Here is a 21,419-nt window from a genome sequence, read left to right as displayed (position 1 = left end):
GGAGAACAAATCAAGAATAAGAGAAAATGTTGCCATCAAGAGACACAGTAAAAACAAGATGTATGGGGCTGCTGCCAGCATAACACGGCATACTGTCTCACAGCAAACCCTCCCCCTTTTATAAATAGAAATAGCACACCATAAAATAAAGATAAAAAGTATAGTATAGTAAATACATAAATGAGTAATATAGTCATTTGTTATTTTATTATTTATTTATTTATTTTTAAAATATATTTTATTGATTTTTTTTACAGAGAGGAAGGGAGAGGGATAGAGAATTAGAAACATCAATGAGAGAGAAACATTGATCAGCTGCCTCCTGCACACCCCCCACCATTGAATGTGCCCACAACCAGAGTATATGCCCTTGACTGGAATCCAACCCGGAACCTTTCAGTTCACAGGCCGACGCTCTATCCACTGAGCCAAACCAGTTTTGGCAAGTCATTTGTTGTTATTATCAAATATAATACTTTATATTGTACTTTTATATGACGGGCAGTGCAGTCTGTTTGTTTACACTAGCATCACCACAGACATGTGAATAATACATTGAGCTGTGACATTACGGTGGCCACAATGTCTATGACATCACTAGGCAATAGGAATTTTTTATTATTATTGTTGACAATATTACAGTAGGGATTTTTCTTTTTTTCATATTTCATTTTTATATTTTTATTTAAATTTTTTTTAAAAATTAAATTATTATTTGTGTACATATTTTACATTGCCCCCCCTCCCATACATACCTACCCTCCCCAGAGTTTTGTGTCCATTGGTTGTACTTATATGCATGTATACAAGTCCTTCGGTTGGTCTCTTATCTCCCCCAGATCTCCCTCCCCTCCCCGCTGTAATTTGACAACAGTAGGGATTTTCAATTCCATTATAAATTTATGGGACAGGTGTAATACATAAGTTCTGTTGTTAATGAAAGGTCATTATGCAGTGCATGAATGTATCAGAAAGCACATGGATTTGTAGTCACCCCAAATCTTGAAGCCAGGATCCATAACTATCTGGGGGGAGAGGAGGGGGAGAAGCTTGTGTAGGGCTGCAAGATAGCTTATCTATGACATAGGACTACTAACTTTATAGAGCTGTTGGAATAATATTTTATTTTTAGTTCTTCTTAAGAGTTTAACAACCATATTTTAATGAAAGGAGACTGCATAAAATAGTTTGATTATACTTTTGTTTTTTCTCTACTTGTCTTCACAAAAGTAAATCTAATACCATGTACACATTAGATAGATATTTTTTGCATATACAAATGTGATTATAAGTACCTTTCAAACTTTCAAAGTAACCAACCAATTTCCATTGTATTTATTTGAGTAAATCCCTACATCAGTCTGAAGGTAGCAAACATAACTTTATTTTTATACTAGAAGCCTGGTGAATGAAATTCATGCACAGGGGCATGGGTCCCCTCAGCCCAGCCTGCACCCTCTCCAATCTAGGATCCCTCAGGGGATGTCTGACTGCCGGTAGGCCCAATCACCGCGATGGGGCCTAAACTGGCAATTGGACATCCCACTCACAATCCTGGACCACTGGCTCCTAACTGCTCACTTGTCTGCCTGCCTGATCACCCCTAACTGCCCCCCACCCACCGCAGGCCTGGTCGGCTCTTACTGACTCCCCAGCCTGGTTGTCCCCACCTGCCTCCCCCCCCCCCCCCCCCGCCAGCCTGGTCACCCCCAATTGCCCCCCTGCTGGCCTGGTTGCCCCCAACTGCCCTCATCCCCTGCCAGCTTAATTGCCCCACACAGCTTGCTGTTTAGTCCTTTGGTCATCCCTCACTAACTCCCCTGCGGCCTGGTTGCCTCACACAACCTGCTGTTTGGTCCTTACTGTGAGGGTATTCTAACCAATTTGCATATTACCCTTTTATTAGCATAGAGGTAGTTGCTATGCTTAAACAATGTATATTGACTGAATGCGTGAATAGATTAAAAAATGAGTTTTGCTGTGGGGGCTATTTCTCTGTTTTCTGTGACCCACATGGAAAATGGCAGATTCCTGAGTGGAGGAGCTGGGGATTAAGAAATTAAAGAGAAAAAAAAGAGACCAAGACACAGAAATAGATTCAAGCTGGGACCCGGGTGGGGTGCTGTCGCTCTGATAGAGAGACAGTCAAAACCCACCACAGACAACACAATGCATTTATTTATTTATTTCCAAAGAAGGGTTTAAGGTCAAAGAAGTTTTGGGTGTTCTCAGGTAGGTCCTATCCATTCCCTCATTCCTGGGATTTAGCACATCAAGATCTGGGTAAGTCAAGGTCCTATTCTTTCCTCATTCTCAGCACATGGATAAAGATAAGAAATCAGTACTGATAACAGTCTCCCACATTTGGGGGAAACATGTTCCCAGGGCGAGGCTTTGCTTATACCTTGAGTTCAGCTGATGATAATTAAAGGTCATCCATGAGCATTCCCTAGGAGCCCTCTACATTTTGCCACTTAGTCACCTGATTATTTTATTTATAGCCCTCCTTAGGCATTTAGCTACCAATATTTTGGTGAAAGAGACTACAGAAAATTAATTTGATTATATCTTTGTTCTTTCTTGACATGTTTTTCACAAAAGTAAACTTAATTCCACATACACATTAAGTAGAATGCTTTTTGCTTACACAAAGACATGTGATTACAAATACCTTCTGAAGAGAACTGGTCATAATTTGTACCTTTTGTAAGTAAAACGAATCTGAATGCTATTAAAAGCCGAAAGATTGGGGCTTTCATTAATGAAATAACACCTGCAGCTCCATGGCCCAGCTGGTGTGGCTCAGTGGTTGAGCGTCAATCTATGAACCAGGGGTCACCTATCGATTACTGCCAGGGTACATGCCTGGCTTGCAGCCTCTATCCCCAGTGTGGGGCATTGAGGCAGCTGATCAATGACCCTCTCATCATTGATGTTTCTATCTCTCTTTCCTTCTCCCTTCCTCTCTGAAATAATAATAATATTAAAAAAAAAAAAACCCTGCTACTCTGTGAACCTCACCCAGCTCCAGTTCCTTAGGCGCAGCAAATAAAGCAGTGACATGGGAGCTCTTATGTCTGCCCAGTTCCTCAGGAGGCCCTGCCAACTCCGCATTGTCCGGTTGGATTTGCAGTCAGATGCCTTATGCTGGCAGGCACTGGGCAGGCAATGAGTTCTTTCCCTGTAAGTTGGGCACAAAAAGGTCAGCCGGGGAGCAGCCTCCTTTGGGACAGCTGCTCCGAGGAAAGGCAGTAAGGAGCAGACAGAACGTCCTCGAGCAGAGAGTGACTCATGGGAGGAGTTAGTACTGTCATTCGCTGCTGGGTGCAGGTGTGCAGCAAGAAGGTGTTTTAACCTGGAGGATCATTAACTCTTTCAGTCAGCTGGCGACTCCGTAGGTAGCTCGGCACATTCCTCCTGGAAGCGCCTGCTCTGGGAAGGCCAGGGAGGAGGAGTGGAAGCAATTGTCCATGGGGAACCACTTTGAGAAGGGCCAGCATGCTTTGCTCAACGAAGGAGAAGAGAATGAGATGGTAAGATTCTAGCTGCTTTCCTCTCTTCCCATTCCTACACACACACACACACACACACACACACACACACACACACACTTCTCTACAACCTGACTCTGCGATTCATGTGAGAAAAAGTAATGGCCAAGAAATCTCCCTGCCCCATAAATGTAATCTCTGACAGCATAAATGTATTAGACTGAACGTATTGTATTCATTTTATCAAGAATGTTTGCTTTTAAAAATAAAACGGGAAGGGAGAGAAGCACAATGCCACTTTATGATGCGTGTTTGAGCCTTCCCAGGAAAGCAAGTTCTGTTCAAAACCCCCTTTAATCTCAGCACATCCCTATGGCTGGGAGCAGGGTATTCCCCTATAGGAAGAAGCAGAACATCAACAAGAAATAGGAGTGCAGCTGGGTCTCTGACCTTTTTCTCTTCTCACAGATCTGTGTGCACAAAGTGTGGAATATTATGAGGAAACCAATGGTCTGTAAAGTGTGAAATATTAACAATTATCGTCCTACACACATTTCTGTTTACTTCTAGAATTCCGCCTGTAGCTCCCTAGTTATAGAAGTTGATGGAGTTCATGTTCTCTTTTGTTTTAGATGTGTTCCGATCTGGGGAACTGTAGAAAAATCAAAGAGGATTCTTTTGCTGAATTTAAAGCTGTATTTCTCAATTACACTGTAATCAAGAGAGAGTTAGAGATGCGTATTTCTACTTAATAAGGTCTTTCTGCTAATTGTGTAAGCAGAGTCTTTTATGCCAGTAATGGTGTAATTTCAACGTAATGCTCTCATTCTATAATAGCATTTGATCTTCCTCAAATTAATATGTAAATAACAAACTCAAGAGATATTCCCTTAAAGTGCTCTTGTGGTTATTTGCTTTTGCCCTGTCTGTTACACTCTTTGTTTCTAAACTGGTCTTTCAAGTTTAATCTGCTTACCTGTTCCTATAGCAACAGCATATTTTGAACCTTCAGAATTAGATTTCTTCTGCTATCAAAGCTTAAAAATTATAAGGGAATAAAAGGCGCCCACATCTATGTGGCTTGCTTAACTACCTCCTTGCTTTTTTAGGTTTGACAGCCAAATGACAATTACCTTCAGGCCCTAGATAAATGTCACCAGAAATGACTTTCTGACCTTATTTTTATTTTTCATCATTCTCCATATTAAGTTGAAAATTTGATTCCCATACTTAATACTATTAACCAGAAGGCAGGGTCTTCTTCCCTCTAATTTCTAAAGTAGTTCCTTAAATTATCAGGTCACAACTCACCTATGCATTTCCTCTACACTCATTTCTGCTCTGACAATTTGTCTCCCTTTACTCATTATGAGTCCTTGAGAATAGACATTCTAGAGAAGCTACTATGCCTTCTAGGGAAACTAGTATTCTTTCTGGGTTAACATGTTCCCGAGAAGCAATTTTGTTAATATTCATCTTTATAATAGCACTTCCTCTTGACCCCAATGCACCAGGGCATTCATGAGCTCTGCATGCAGCTGAAAGCCCAGTTAGGAGAGAGCCATTGATACGGAAAGGGACAGTGTGTTCTGGGAAGGAATCGTTTGCCCAGGGTCTCAGTGGAGGTGCAGCTATTAGTATGCACCCTGCTCCGCCTGGAGAAACCTGGCCACCTGCCTATTGCAGTGTTAGATATGCTGTCCCTTTTTTAAACTTACTACTCCACTCCCATTGCCCAGAGCAATGAACTTCAAAAATTATCAAGATATCTTAAATGTATTCCACATACTTTCATGGAGATTTTAGTTTACAGAATGTTTCTTATTTGCCACTAGCTAATTTAGTTTCTGCCTCACCCTGTGAGTTAGGCATTACGATTTCTGTTTTAACTATGAGGAAACCGATGGACTGAGAATTTGCTTGCTTTAAGTTACATAAGCCCAGGAGCTGAGGCACCACAGAGTTTACTATAAGTTGGTAGCTCTTCTGTTTTTGGATCTGAACATAACTCACTGATACCTTTTTCAGTTCTTCTTGGGGACATTGCACTCTTAACAGGAGAACCCACTTCTTCCATCAATAAAACAAAGCTTGGGAGAACACATGGTCTTTGATTTCCCAGCATCCATTTTGTTATAGATGATTTGTATTATATTTTCTGAGTAAGCCTGTTGTCAGTGTTAACCTATTTAGAAAGCCAAGATTATCTAGAAGTGTGTCATACCCGAGTGGTTACAGTTCCGTGCTTTATAGTAGACACCAGACCTTCTGATGATAGAAATCACTTCAATTTTCAAGAGATAACAGCAGTCTAGGGGTTATTTCTCATGTCAAATAGAGAAAAACAAGAATATTTCCAGGCCTAAAGATGCTTGGGACTATCTTTCATTCTGTAATAAAATAGATATTCTAAGGAGTAACTCTTAGTGACCTGAAAGTAATAACTTTAAGTACTAAGTGAGATAGGAGACAATGGAAGAAATAATTTGTTAAAGGGACAAGGAAGAATAGAGGAGAAATTGCCATATAGAGAAGATACACCCAAATGACTCAGAAAGGCCTCAGAAGAGAAACTGACTCCCAGACAGCACCATGCCTAGATCGGATGCCTCACTAGCCTTGGGCTAGCCACTTGCCTGCTTTTGCCTCAGTTTTTACTTTTGTTTTATCTGTGAAATAGGAGTTGTCCTTTTTACTGTACCTGTCTTACAGGGCTCTTATGAAGTACAACTGAGGTAATCTATGAGGAAGTGTTTTGAGAAGCATAAAATTTTGGAGAAGAGTAAGATGCTATTACCCAAACAAAGATGGAAGCTTCAGCAATTTGGCAATCCAACAAATAATATTTCCCCAGATGAGGTCATCTCTTCTTACTAAATAACTAGAGGCCTGATGCACGAAATTCATGCAAGGGCTTCCACCCTCACAGCCCTGGCTTCATCCGGAAGGTCGTCCAGATGGTTTTTCTGTTTTTCGGTCTAATTAGCATATTAGCTCTTTATTATATAGGATTATATAGGATGACAAGTGAAGAATATATACCTGGATCACAAGCTATAGAGACTATATATAAATGGAGAGCATCTGAGTAACCTAATACCCTGCCTTGTAGTGTTACTTTGGGAAATCACCTACCTATGTTGTACCAGGAAGCAAAGGCACTTCTCCAATCTCAGTTTCCTTATTTGTAACATGAATATCAGAGGACCTTTGAATTCTGATGTTGCATATATATATATATATATATATATATATATATATATATATATATTTTTTTTTTTTTTTTTTTTTGAACGGCTTGTAAACACTGAATGCTCATTTTCTTTACCATGACTAAACAAAGCTATCATGGTTTAATTGATTCAAACATTGTTCACCATTATCCTCAGTAACACCCTAGTGAACTCAAACTCCTTTTGGAAAAGTGTTTTGCTCCAATGAGACCTATGTTAAAAGTAATGTTCCCTGATATTTCTTTTTCTTTCCTAGGTTTTAGCAAATAAAAAAAAACACACACCTTGAATTATTTTTTTCTGATTATGCAGATAACATGTTTATTGTAAAAATATTAAAATGACATAGAGTAGTTTAAAGAATTAAGTAAATATGATTCATGAAATTTCCACTCAGACCCATTCACTATTATTAGTGACTCTCCTTTCAGACTTAGAAAGAGCGCATACACAAACTTTATCACTTTCTAATTAGTTTACTGCATTTTGGCATCATCTATACTTTTGCAATTAGATGCATGTTGTATGTGTATCATGGAAATACTATATCACCATGTGCTACTATATATATCTCTTCCCAACTCTGCATTTAGTGACATCACATTAGTAGCTTGAAATGAGTAATGCTTGGAATATTTTCGATATAAATTGGTATATGCCGTATAGGACTTTCACCCCGCCCCACCTGATGGATAGTTGTTAAATATTTACCAGCACAGCTCTGAGCATATTATTTCCTCAAGACTTAACTTTGTTCCCACCCCCTTGATATTATATTTGAATGTCTCTAAATACAATAGAGATATTGTATTTGGATAACATCCATTTATTTGCACTGTACATCATGCCAAAGCAAAATTAATCACAACCTATTATTTTTTAAATGATCAATCCTAAACACACATTTAATTATGATGTGTGTGTGTGTGTGTGTGTGTGTGTGTGTGTTAATCCTCACTTGAGGATATTTTCCAATTGATTTTTATAGAGAGTGGAAGGGAGGGGGAAAGACAGAGAAAAGGTAACATTGTATGAGAGAGACACATTGATTGGTTGCCTTCTGCATGTGCCCTGACCAGGGCCAGGGATTGAGCCTGAAACCAAGTTCATGCCTTTGACTGGAATCGAATCTGGTACCTTTCAGTCCAAGAGCCATGCTCTATCCAATAAGCCAAACCAGCTATGGCATCTTCTTAAAAGAATGTACATAAATACTCACAAAATTGTGTGTTTTTAAAAAATAAGAAATGGAATAATTTCATATCTATATATTTTTAAGCTGGCCTTTTTATTGCATCTAAAATATATTATGGATATATTTCCCTTTAGATAATTATGGTTCAGATAATTTAATGTTTAAATTGTATGTTTTTTATTGTCTACAATTTTTTTATTTTAATGATAGATTAGCTAAATAATCAGAAAATACATAAGAGATTGACAGTAAATTGGAGGTCGATAAAATAAATGAGCTTTTCACTAATGTTTAAATTGTGTTTGGATGAACTATGCTTTATTAAACAAATCTTTTATGTTGCACACTTAGATTATTTCTAAACGTTTGGCTGTGATGGACAACTTTGTACATGTATTTTAACTTTAAGATTATTTCCTTATGATAAAATCCTAGAAGTGGCATTGTTGCATGAAAGGGATGTGTGTTTTAAATTTTGGTTGATACATAATGCCAAATTTCCCTCCTCAGGATTGTGATTATACTAATTTATACTCTGACTAGCAGTCTATTGAGAGTACTTGCTATCTCTACCATACTTGCCAATATTAAGCATTATCCATCTATAAAACTTCCTCTCATCTGGTATGTGAAAATGATCCTTATGGCTGCATTAATTTTTAAAAATATATATTTTTATTTATCCCAGAGAGGAAGGGAGAGGGAGAGAGATGGAAATATCAATGATGAGAGGGAATCATTGATTGGCTACCTCCTACACATTGGACTGAGCCCACAACCCAGGCATGTGCCCTTGACCGGAATCAAACCTGGGACCCTTTAATCCATAGGCCAACACTTTACCCAATGAGCCAAACCAGCATATGGTTGTGTTATTTTTACATTTCCTTGACTTGAAGTGCAACATATCTCTATATGTTTATTGACATTTGTATTCTTTTGATTGGAATCTCTTAATATTATCCCTGATAGTTTCTCGGTGAGTAGACTGGGGATTGTGGAATAACAAGAGAAGCTTTTTGTGAACTCTATCTCATTTCTTAGAACAGCAAGAAGTTAGTACTGCCACCGGCACTGATATGGCCGCCCGGTGGTGTGTGGGCTTTGCCACACTGGGAGTCCTGTCATGACTTCAGCATGAGTGAGGGGCATCTGTGCTCACCAATTATTAGGCTCATTTGGATAGCTGATGTTCCTCTTTTCTTCACTAACACCAGGGAGCAAAAGCACCTCCCCCACCTCAATAGCCACTTATTTATTATGCTCCAGGCGCACCTCTGAGTTGGTTGCCAATGTTAACTAGTGACCCCACAGATCTCATAGTGGAAGAATTGTGTTCCAACTGAGGCATTTTTTCAGTTGAAATGTTCAGGAAGCTGGGCCACTGGCCAAGTCTAGTGTCTTTATTTTCTATTCATTGCTGCAAAGCTCCCATGAAATCAACTCATCTTTGACAGATCCTAAAGAGTAAGCTTTAATTTCTTCTTGAGAACAGGGACCCTGCTTGGTTCACCTTTCAATGGCCCCCCTTCCCTTTCATGGTACTCCCCAAAGTTAGCATAATGTTTGGCACAAACACTAGGCATATTTTCTGATCCTGCACTGGCAATCTCCATAAACCAGTGAGTTAGCATTTTGAGGAGAACAAGGAGACAAGGGGGCTTACAGGAGAAGCAGTTGGAGCAATTTAACGAGAAACCTAGGAAAATTTATGTTACTTATTTGAAAAGGTCTGTCATCTTGTGAACTTACCAATCAACTTATCTCTTCCTCAAGCATAAAGAAAGGTTATTCTTCATAGTTAATTAGCCACACCACACTATTTTTCTACACAATAGTTTATTCTATTCTTTTATCCATTCATGGATACACTCAACAAATATTTACCAAACTTTTACTTGGTACCAGGAGTCCTCTGTTCTAAGCAAGAAGGATCTCTAGTGAATAGCAAATAGCTTCTGTTTTCAAAGAGTTCACAGTTGAGTGAGAAGGACAAGAACATAACGTGTGGGGTCCTCGTGCAAAATGGAAATGGGGTGTTCCTTGTTCAACCATTACTAAGACTCTCAGGATGACTATAGCAGAACATTACACCAAGCTCGGGGCCCTTTTGAGAGAAGGGTGCTGTGTGACTGCACAGGCTCCATGCCCATGAAGCTGGTCCCACAAGTGGGAGTTCTGAGGGTGCAAACACAGTGAATGTCATGAAATAGGGGTCATTGATGGAATTATGCATGCAGAGTGTTGGGACCATAGAAGGAACAACTCAGTCAGATAGCTTCAAGGGGAAAGATATGATCTATAATAATTTCCCTGGAGGTGTAGTTGCAGGTCAGATTTTGAAGGACTTTACAAGACATCCTAATGAGTGTCCATTTTATCTTTTCTGATGATTCCAAAACACTGGCCCATGAAAAGACTGAGGAATTTGAGAAAAATAGATTTTTAGACCCTATTCCAGACCCACTGAATTAGAACTTTTTTTAAAAAATATATTTTATTGATTTTTTAACAGAGAGAAAGGGAGAGAGATAGAGAGCTAGAAACGTCGATGAGAGAGAAACATTGACCAGCTGCCTCTTGCACACTCCCTACTGGGGATATGCCTGCAACCAAGGTACATGCCCTTGACCAGAATCGAACCTGGGACCTTTCAGTCCGCATACCGATGCTCTACCACTGAGCCAAGCCGGCTTCGGCTGAATTAGAACTTTTGATAGTGGAGCTGGACTTGGTTAGAAGGACTGTAAGGCCAGCCTGGTGAACATAAGGGGAAGCTGCTGGATGATCTGAACCAGGGAGAGTTCTGGGAGGATTTGCCTTTCCCAAGAATGTTATAACACGGAGCAAGGAAGGTTGGTTGGGGGAAAAGAGAGCAGGAAGAAGGTGTTCGAAATAGTCCAAGTGAGGCATTCAGGATGAAGCCTTGTCAGATAAGATCCTGAGTAAATAATAGGTTTAAGAGATATTTCAAAATGAGAGTTAAAAAGACTGTAATTCATAGACTGAGCAGTAAGTGAGAAGGGGTAGTTATTGAGGATGTATTTAAAGTTCCTAGTTTGTTCAATCGGAGAAGATGAGGTACCACTTAATTCTATAGGGAAAATTAGGACCAGGTTGGGTGTGAGGATGGCAAGAGTGATAGCAAATATTTATATGGTGATTGATCAGAACTAAAACCTTTTATTTTTTAGTAGCTTGCTTAATCTCTTTAGCAGCCCTTGTGGAAATATCATCTTTTTTCCACATGTGAAAAAATTGAGTCATAGAGAGAGTAAGTGATATGCTCATATTTATTTAGTTAAGTAAATGGCAAACTATGGCTAAGTCCCCACTTTAAATATAGTGGTTTACTGCCTCTTGGTTTTGCTAAATTCTGGATGCACTACTTTATTTATCAACTATGGCAGAAATAGCAGGTATAATTGTAAAAAAATCCCAAAACATTAGGAGACCAGCATTTTGGTGTTGGTTCTGCCATTATTTATTCTTACAACCTTAAAGCAAATCACAGTCACCTCAGTTATAAGGTGGAGATAATAATACCTTATAAATTTGAGCCAGAGACCAATGCAAATGGTTTCTTGAGGTCCTCTTCAACACTCACAAAAATATGTGATTTTAAAAGTTTTAACACAGGTGGACAAAACTGCTGTGAAACCTTTTACAAATTTAAGTGATATTCTTGATTTTTTTCCAAAGCACTGTAAGAATTTTTTAACCAAGAGAAAGAGAACATATCTGGAGACATTGCATTATGTGGGAATTGGATAATAATGGTTGTTCCTATGCTAATTCTTCATAAATAAAGAACTAAAGAATGAATCTAACAGTAAGTGATAACCAATACTGAACCCTACACAGTCGCCAGGCCATGAGAAGACATAAAGCACACATATTTGCCTTCAGAAGATTTGGTATATCCAATATCTATACTAATAAAAGGGTAATATGCTAATTAGACCAGGTTGACTGGACATCTTCTGTTTATCTGGTCCTCCTTCTGGACAAAGCCACAGTGGCCGGGGCCAAGGCAGAGGTGGTTAGGGGTGATCAGACTGGCAGGGGATGGCAGTTAGAGGCAATCAGGCTGGCAGGCAGAGGGGTTAGGGACAATCAGGCAGGCAGGCAGGCAGGTGAGCTGTTAGGAGTCAGTGGTCCCGGATTTGGAGAGGGATGTTTGACTGCTGGTTTAGGTCAGTTCAAAACAAAAAATATTCAAGAATTAAGTTTGGTTAGATGAATGACTATTTTTATTTGCTCTTTAATGAAAAAGTAGGTTAATTTATAATATATAGCACACATTTATTTATTTGTTTGTTTGTTTATTTACTTATTATCCTCACGGAAGCTATTTTTTTCCCATTAACTCTTCTAGAGGGTAGAAGGAAGAGGAGGGGAGAGACGGAGAAAGGGAGAGATAGAAAGAAACACTGAGGGGAGAAAGACATATGGATTGGTTGCCTCCCGCATGAACCCCAACCAGGGCTGGAAATTGAAACCAAAACCTTCCAGTGCACAGGCCAACACTTTAATTACTGAGCCATGCTGGCCAGGACTATTGCACACCTTTACCTCAACTCAGATTTCCTTTAACTTGGAATCACCAAGCATAATAAAGATCTTTCAGGTCAGAGTCCAAGCCACCCTTTGTGGTTTTTTTCTTTGGACTAATTCCAGGAATTTTTTTTTTTCCCTTCTCATCTTTTCTGACCATCCAAATGTGGTCTGTTTGCTCTTGCCTGACCATATTACAAACTTTGTCTGTCAGGGGTATATGTCTTCATGCTGGTACCTGGCCATCAGATTTCTACCCATCCATGAGAACCCACTTCTAGCCTGACTTCCTTTATTAGGCCATCAGGGTGCCCCTGGGTCACTCTTAATTACTTCTTTGTCTGGAGTAGTTTTGAATGCCTGTTATAGCTATTATCTCTAGGTTTTTATAGCAGAGTCTTTTGTCTATATTTCTCCCCCAGCTGATTGTGAGTTATTATTGATAGGGACTGTGTCTTATTTCATGTCTACATCTTGCATGTAAAACTGGAATTACTAATATGTTTCCAATAAGGTGATTTGAAGATTTTTGTGCAATATGTTATGCAAGTTTTTCTCTTTTTCTCCCTGACTCTGTTGAGTTGTTGGTCCCAATTTTATAAAAGGAAGCACTGAGAAATTATACAACGTGTCCAAATCTGGAAGCTAAGAAGTAGCAAAACCAGATCTTGGACCTAGACTTGTTGACTCCAAGACTACTGCTCTAACTCCAATAGTATATGCCCTAGGCCTTTTGACACTGACTTCTACTATCACTCCGACCAGCACTCTCAGAACCATCACTGCTACTGCAACTACTAGTTCTATTTAAATCCAAGACAACATGTGTTAGTGTAGCAGTTGCTTTATAGTTTGGACACGTTTTGAGCTTTGAAACAAAACATCTTGGTCTCATTTGATCAAAGGCATGGCTCTCTTGATCTTTTGGGAGAAGGGAATAGGGGCACAGGTACTTGAATCAAGTGGCCTGGATATCCCTTTAGGTTCTAGCCATCCATACATGCCTGCATCACAGAAGTGGTCTCTGCTCATATTCTTTCCCCTCCCCCCAGAGGTGGCCTCTTGGCTTGTTACTCAGTGCTGGCTTCTAGTAGGGGGGTGTGGGGGTAGGGAGAGTTATCTGCTGCCCTTGTTCACCTTAAGTTTTAGGCTGTCTCTTGGTATCTGGGATTTGGAGAGTGTCTTTGTCAATGTTTCTGTTCATCCTGTTCATCCTCTCCATGGCAGCAGCCCCCTCTGTCTTATACCTGTAATTGGCCTTGGGTGGGAGTTTCCTCCCAGCCCCTAGCAGTCATTTGAGCTTGGTTTTGTAGAATCCTCTTTTCAGGATGGGAAGTAAAAGAGGGTTTTTGCTTCTATCCTTCATTCAACATCAATGGATTTTTGCTTGTGTCCGGGGAGAAGATTTCCTGCTTAGAAGTAATTGACCTTTGTCAGTTTGGTCAAACTGGTTTTATTCTCAGATTTCGCATAGGGCCTTCTGAAAACTTTATAATTACATATCCCTAGGCACTAGGCACTATGCCAGTGTGTGTGTGTGGCGGGGGTGGGGGGGAAGGAGGAGAATTGCTTTTTCCCCCCCAAAGTCTCAGCAAAATACTCATTAAAAAAAAAATCTCATTGGATTATTTCCTCTTTTCAAGCTTATTCATGCTTGAATATCATGCTCCTAGTCACATGTTCACCCTTGGAGTTGGGATGAGAGTCAACTCTACATGAAGCACATCAGCTGAGGATGCTGGAGAGGGTGGTTTGACAAGAATATTGGGTATTAGATACTATTACAAGAATATTGGGTATTAGATACTATTACTTGGAGTGAGACAAATGGTAATTGGCAGTCTAAACATTACAAATAGATAAAAACACAGAATTCAATCTGATGGTTAATAAATCATAGTTTAACTGAACCGAACCACCGATGTTTAAAGTGGTCAGATTCCCCAGGTAATTTTCTTAGCAAGAAAGAATATAAACTATAGAGCTTTCCTGCTGGCATGTAGATATCTGCAAAAAGGCAGAAAAAGGCTTTTCAAAATATGAACATTTATTTTCTGATTTTGAAAGTGAAACATATTTAAGGATTAAAATGTGTACAATAGAGAAGTAAAAGAAGAATCACAATGATGCCATCGCCCAAGGCAAATGCCATCATTGTTTTATTTGATGCATTTATCTTCCAGTCTTTTTTGTTTGTGCCTTATCATTTTTCAATTAAATTTGAAATCATACTGCATAATTTTATGTTGTTTCCCTTCACTTAATGTTATTTAATGTACATATTCCCCATGTTATTAAAATACTTCATAAAAATAACTTGAATAACTCTTGAATGGCTACCTTATTCTTATATACATATATTACTTTTTATTTATTACTATCAATAATATTACAGTGAACATCTCTGCATATAAATCTTGTCTGGGTTTTGTATAGGTTGGAAGAATTTTTTTTTAAAGATAGTCTTTCCTAGAAACCTAAAATCATACCCTTTGTGTGTCTACACATTAGTAAGATCACATCAATTTTCAAAACCCTTCTCAGGAGTAGAGATCAGGACTTGAGAAACTTCCATGAAGTGACATTATTTCGATGCTCAGAAACACTTTGTTGGCCATTCTTGGTCCCAAAGAACTATGAAGAAGGTGTGTGTAATAGAAAATTGTGAAGTTTCTGTTTATTCAAAGGCATTTTAGGTAAAAGACATCATGCTCACACATATATGCAGAATCAATTCGAAACACAGAAGTGAATGGGCTCTAGCAATATATTTCATTTGAGAAAAGTTTTCCTATGTAGCTCCCCCTTGCTATTTCTACCCTAGAAGGAATAAATTAAAGCTAGAATTATTATTATTATCATGGTATCAAATTCTATCCCCTGTGGTCACAGTTATAGAACCTGTTCTTTAATGTGGCCTGACTATGGGGGCTTTCAACCTTTTGGGTATTAAAACCTAACCATCTTCCTGAACATTTACACAAGATCCTAGGACAGGAAAAATTGTTTTTAAGTTTTAACATTATTGAAAAGGTTGCCTACAGAGCGTTCCTGTTCAATAATTTGGCCAATTAAACTAGCAAAATGAATGCGTGAATAAAAATGGAATATTTCATCACCCCAAGGAGGATATTTTTCTATTTAATTTTAATGGCCTTTTAAAGTCAACTATTTACTGATATATCTCCAATGCTTAGAAAAATGCCTGGTATATATAGTAAGTACACACTATATATTTTTAGAATACATAAATAAATGAATGATGGATGAATGTAGCTAATTACAGTTATATTCCAAAATTATATGAAATAATACACACATCTAAAGGTAAATACGAATTAGAATATAGAGATGTAGATGATGGATTTACTATGCTTCATTTCACCTATTCCATAGAATCACTGAATCTCAGATGAGAAGCTTCTTCAAAGTTTATCTGATTTTCTCCTGCCCCTTCGGTCACCCATCCAACCTTTCTTTAAATGTCCTTAGAGAAGAAAACTTACCCTAAGATAAATTATAAGACAGAGCTAACTACTTAAAAATTTCTTCTTTGTATTGAACTTATATATGGTTCCATTAACCTAAATTGATTAGTCTTACTACTTTTGCCTCTTGGGGCCACCTGTCAAAAATCAGGCTTCCATTTCTACAACTCAGGCATTTAAAAATTGTTCTTATGTGTCCCCTGCCCCTCCAAGCATGTCTTCTCCAGTCTAAGCACACTCAGTTTTTCAACCACTTCTTTTCCCTTTGGGTAAAAATAATCTCTTTTAAACATCGAATTAAAATGTGGCTCTCTCTATTTTTTTATTTCTTTGAAAGTTCATTTTTTATTTTATTGTTTAAAGTATTGCATATTATAGTACATATATCTCCTTCCCCCCACCATTGACCTTCTCCCAGCCAAGCCCTACCCCCTGTCACATGACCTCATCCCACCCCCTCCCAGTGTCTTGTGTCCATTGGTTGTGCTTATATGCATACATACAAGTCCTTCAGTTGATCTTTCCCTCCCTGCCCAACACTCCCCAGCCTTCCCGCTGTAATTTGATCGTCTGTTCAATGGTTTACTGCCTCTGTAAGCACTTTTTACGAGGTATAGTTCTTGGAAATTTACCTCAGAAAGTCTTAGAAAGATATCTTCTGTGATAGTTTAAAAAAGCCACCCTCTCTTAGAGTGATTTTTCTCTTTGAAACCCACAGGGATTCTGAGATAAAGGGCATCTACCAGGAGGAATGTGAGGGACAGCTGCCACTTACTATGCTACTAACGTTCTTGTGACCATGATGAACTTATTAGTTTTTAAAGTTTTTCTTTGCTGTTTTGTTTTTATAAATTCTTTGCGATTTTCTTTGTAGAAAATTGTATCAAATGCAAGTAGAAATAGATTTATTTCTGAATGCTGTTTTTTTCTTTATTTCATCTTGCTACAACTCCAGTGCTATATTGAATAAGAGCAGTGAGAATGGACATTCTGGTTTTGTTCTGATCTTAAGGGAAAATTTAGTCTTTCTTTGTTCTGAAGTCTATCTATCTGATACTGATATAGCCAGTTACTTCTTTTGATTAGTATTTGCCTTATACATCTTTCCCTATTTTAAATTTCAACCTGCCTCACAGGAAATACAGCTAATAATATTGTAGTAACTATGTATGGTGCCATTTGGGTACTAGAAATTTCAGGGGGAACACTTTGTAAAAAAAATGTATATATATGATTGTCTAACCACTATTCTATACAACTGAAACTAATCCTATCTAATAAAGAAGGAATATGTACATTGACCATCATGCCATAACAAAGATCTCTACACCCACACTGAATTTGAGGAGGGGGAGGCTCCTCATTATTGTTGATCGAGGTGGGATATTCCAATTTTCTTTTTTTTTTTTTTTTTTTTTTTGCATTTTTTATTGATTCCAGGAAGAAAGGGAGAGAGAGATAGAAACATCATGATGAGAGAGACTCATTAATTGGCTTCCTCCTGTACAACCTATACTGGGGATCAAGCCTGCAACCCAGGCATATGCACTGACTGGAAATTGAGACGTGACTTCCTGGTTCATATTCCAAAGCTCATCCACTGAGCCATCTTGGCTGGGCCCAGTTTTCTATTATACCTCAGTCAGACCTTCTCTGGCTTGAAGGATTGGGAGTGCTGCACTACTCCCCACATGGTCTCCACTGATGTCTTGGGATGGGGTCTTGTTATTGTCAGGCAGTAGTAAAAAGTGTTGCCTCTCCACTAGACTTCCTTTGACAAAACCCCAGCATGGAGGGTGAGGGGAGCTTTGCTACTACTGGTTGGTGCATAGATCAGACTCCACATAGTTTCCACTGACACCACAGGGGGAAGGGTGCTTGTTGCTATTTGATGGAGATGAAAGTCCCATATTCTTACTTACACTTCTCTGACATAATCCTTGCAGTAGGTTGAGGTGCCTCTTTACAACATGATGAGGAAAGCAGTTTACATTCCCCACTTGGCTTTTGCCGTTATAGGTGAGGTGGAACCACATTTCTTTTGTGTGAAATTTGGACCCTTTCTTGGTCATTTGGCTAGACAGATCAGGCTTTTGTTGTGTGTGTGTTTTGTCTGCTCCTGTTTTCAGGTTGCTATTATAGCTTATTCTGCTTCAAGCTATAGATGAGGCAAGCAAACAAAAACAAACAAACAAACAATCAAACAAACAAAAAATAAAGTCCAAAGCAAGGAACTCATCACTGTATCATTAGTTCTTTGGTTCCCAAGCTCCCTAGCCAATTTACCTTTTCTATGTCATTTAGAGTCTTCTTATGTCTTTTTTCTATATAATATCTGGGGATTTTATTTTATTTTTATTTTTTTATTTTTTAAAATATATTTTATTGATTTTTTACAGAGAGGAAGAGAGAGGGATAGTTAGAAACATCCATGAGAGAGATCATTGATCAGTTGCCTCTTGCACACCCTCTACTGGGGACGTGCACACAACCAAGGTAAGTGCCCTTGACAGGAATCGAGCCCGGGACCTTTCAGTCCGCAGACTGATGCTCTATCCATTGAGCCAAACTGGTTTCGGCATATCTGGGGATTTAGTTGAACTTATTGGGATGAAGAAGAAAAAGTAAGTTTACTTCATGTTTCTAGAAGAAAAAGTCTCATTTACTTTTAAACGTAGTATTACCTTTTGACTCAATTTTAAAATATATACTATTTTATAAATTTTTGAAAACAAAGAATAACAGACTATCAGGAAATAAATAAATATCATCTATGGTTCTATCATTGCTAATATTTGATATATTTTCTGCTAGCTTTTTTTTTGGTAAATTTCCTTTACAGTATTTGACTTAAACTAAAAATGCTTTTATTCACTGAACGCATTATAAATATTCCCCTATGTCATTAAAATTTTATTGTAAATTTTAATTTGATGACTGAATGATATTCCATTTTATGGAGGTGTCACATTTACTTAACCATTCTCCTAATGCCAAACAATTAAATCCTTTCCAGGGCCTATGCATATTTTACTCTTTATGTTATTTCCTTAAGAGAGATCCCTAGAAATAATAATATTACTACAGTGAAAATTATAAATACTTTTAAAACTCTTAAACATTTTGCTGAATTGCTTCCCAGAAAGTTTGTGCTTCATGGAAGTGATCTACCAACATTGTATCAGAATGTTTTTGTAACTCTCTTCTATCACTTTTAGCTCCCATCAAAGACCTTGACCAATTTAAGTAAATATGACATCTGTTTTAAGTTTTTCTTCCAATCTTATTCAAGATCAAATTTGGTATAATTCAATTTGTTGGGGCCTATTATCTTTGTCTTTATATTGGATGCTAAAATGCCAAGGTCACTACAAGGATGACAAAAAATCTGTGCTGGATACCAAGATCAACAGTAATTAATATAAATGAGAGAAGTCCACTTGAAGGCTGAATTTGGACTCTTTTGATATTTACAGGGTAAATATTTGAATTTTGTTACCTACTGCTGATTCAATGGCCTAAAACAAACTCCCCACAACCAGATAATCTTACTGTTTACTAAATATTACTATTGATATGTCTGTTTGCATTCCTAAAAATCAATTGTGTATTCTAGTAATTAAAAGCAGAGGGAATGGAGAATCAGTGGAACTTGACTACTACAGTTAAGTTTTCTCTGGCTTCCTCCCATAATTCCAAATTAATATTTCTTGTCTTGTGTGTCAATTTGTGTGTCAGCTCTTTCTTCAAGCCTTTGAACTCGAAAGCCAGGCTGGCCGTGGCTTTTCACAGATCTGTTCTTTTTACACAGGAACTCAAAGTCTAGGACCAGAATTGGTTACTATATACTGATAACTTGTCATATATAGGCATTATATAAGCAATTTATAGGCAACATATTTTTTTAATTCTCACATCAATCCAGGAGGTAGTTATCATTTTAATACTCATTTAACAGAAGAAATATTACTTGTCCAAAAACAGAGTCTTCATCACTATATGGATCAGCAGTTCCCAAATGCCAGTGTGCATAAGAATCAGCTGGGATGCTGAGCTAGAAATGCCTTGATCCTTGAAACTTTGGGTGGTAGCATTTAAAAAATGCTCATGTGATTCTGATGTATGTGGTTGGTAGAATCACATTTAGGCATATTGGTATAAGTATTTAGTTATGGCTTGCAAATAGGGACTCTATGATCACTGAGCAAGGAATCTTTTCCTCCCAGTAGGCAGTGAACCCAGTTCCTGGTAGAGTTGTCTCCAAGGTTTCCAGCGCCTAATTTAGATAGAAAATTCTAGTTATCTACACTTCTATTTACTTACCAATAAATAATTTTTCCCCTTAGAGAAAAAGTAATTTCTGTAAAGGTAAATACATGGCAGTCACACTCAGGAAGGGGTAGTACTCCTATCACATCTGGACCACATTTACATATCCTTGCAGTTGCTCTTGATATGTTCTCCAAGAAAGGCCTTTGGGTCAATCATATTTTTTTGTTTTTGACAATAGCCAGATCATAGCAACTGAACAACTGTAATGAGTCTCTGCAGTGTGGAGGCAGTGGAGATAGATAAAGCTGAGTTCTCGACCTTAAGGAGCTAACAGTAGATTACTGTTTGGGGAAGCAACATTTTATTCCACTAACTCAAATTTGCATGAATTTACACAGAAGGTAACTGATCTAAAAAAATGGGCTACCTCCCTTTCTTCCTTCTTTCTTCCTTTCCTCATTTATTGAGCATTTGTTATATCTGAATCCCTGTGCTAGGTCTTAGGCATACAAAGAAAAGTCCTAGAGTGCAATACCTGGTGGAGAATAGAGGTCAGTGGGCCAGTGCTATGATAATAGCAAGGAGCTAGGAGAACAGCCAATTCCTAGATGACTTCAGTAAAAAAGTGCCAATAGGAAGAATCAAGATGAATGAGTAGGGGTTTATCAGAGCCTAGATAAGGCAAAAGACATTCTATATTAGGGAGACACAATGTACAAAGGTGCTGAGACATAAAGGAACAAACACATTCCATTTGGAGAACTGAATGTAGCTTGGCAAAGCCGGTGTTCCAGGTGTTATGTATGTGGGACAGGAAAAACAGAGATAGTGTGGGAAGATGAGTAAGAACTTGTCTTGCTAGTCTAAAGGTATTTGTCAGTTTTGAGTATGTCACCAAATATTCTGGTTTGCCTGGACTTTCTGAGCATTAGCACTGGCAGCCTACATCCTAAGAAACCCTTCAGTCTTGGTCACTTTACAAGGAATTGAAATTGTGTCAGGACTCTGTAGCAGTGCAGACAACAGTGTAGACAGAGGTGGGACTGAAAACAGATTTTAGAGAGAATACAGGTTGAACTAATAATGCAACAGTATCAGAGATATGCCACAGGAGACCAATTTTAGAAATATCAAAGAGACACAAGGATGGGAATGCACACTATGTGGGCACCAATTTGTACAA

General features: G+C 38.3%; 1 protein-coding gene across 4 annotated transcripts in view; it reads left to right on the top strand.

Moving 5' to 3' along the window:
• The first annotated feature begins 3,296 nt into the window (after window positions 1-3,296).
• Window positions 3,297-21,419, top strand: part of ATP13A4 (ATPase 13A4) — a 120,302-nt gene continuing 102,179 nt past the window's right edge. For all 4 annotated transcript variants that reach the window (XM_036445090.2, XM_036445085.2, XM_036445083.2 and 1 more), the window contains exon 1: window positions 3,297-3,533. Coding sequence is in view for 3 of the 4 variants with exons in the window: in XM_036445085.2 (XP_036300978.1) it covers window positions 3,471-3,533 (63 nt within the window). In the remaining variant the exon portion in view is untranslated. The remainder of the gene's footprint in view (window positions 3,534-21,419) is intronic.

This window comes from Pipistrellus kuhlii, unplaced genomic scaffold (genome assembly GCF_014108245.1).
Source record: "Pipistrellus kuhlii isolate mPipKuh1 unplaced genomic scaffold, mPipKuh1.p scaffold_m20_p_2, whole genome shotgun sequence".
NCBI lineage: Eukaryota > Metazoa > Chordata > Mammalia > Chiroptera > Vespertilionidae > Pipistrellus > Pipistrellus kuhlii.
The sequence above is the reverse complement of the archived record's forward strand: the minus strand, read 5'-3'. Positions and strand labels throughout refer to the sequence as shown.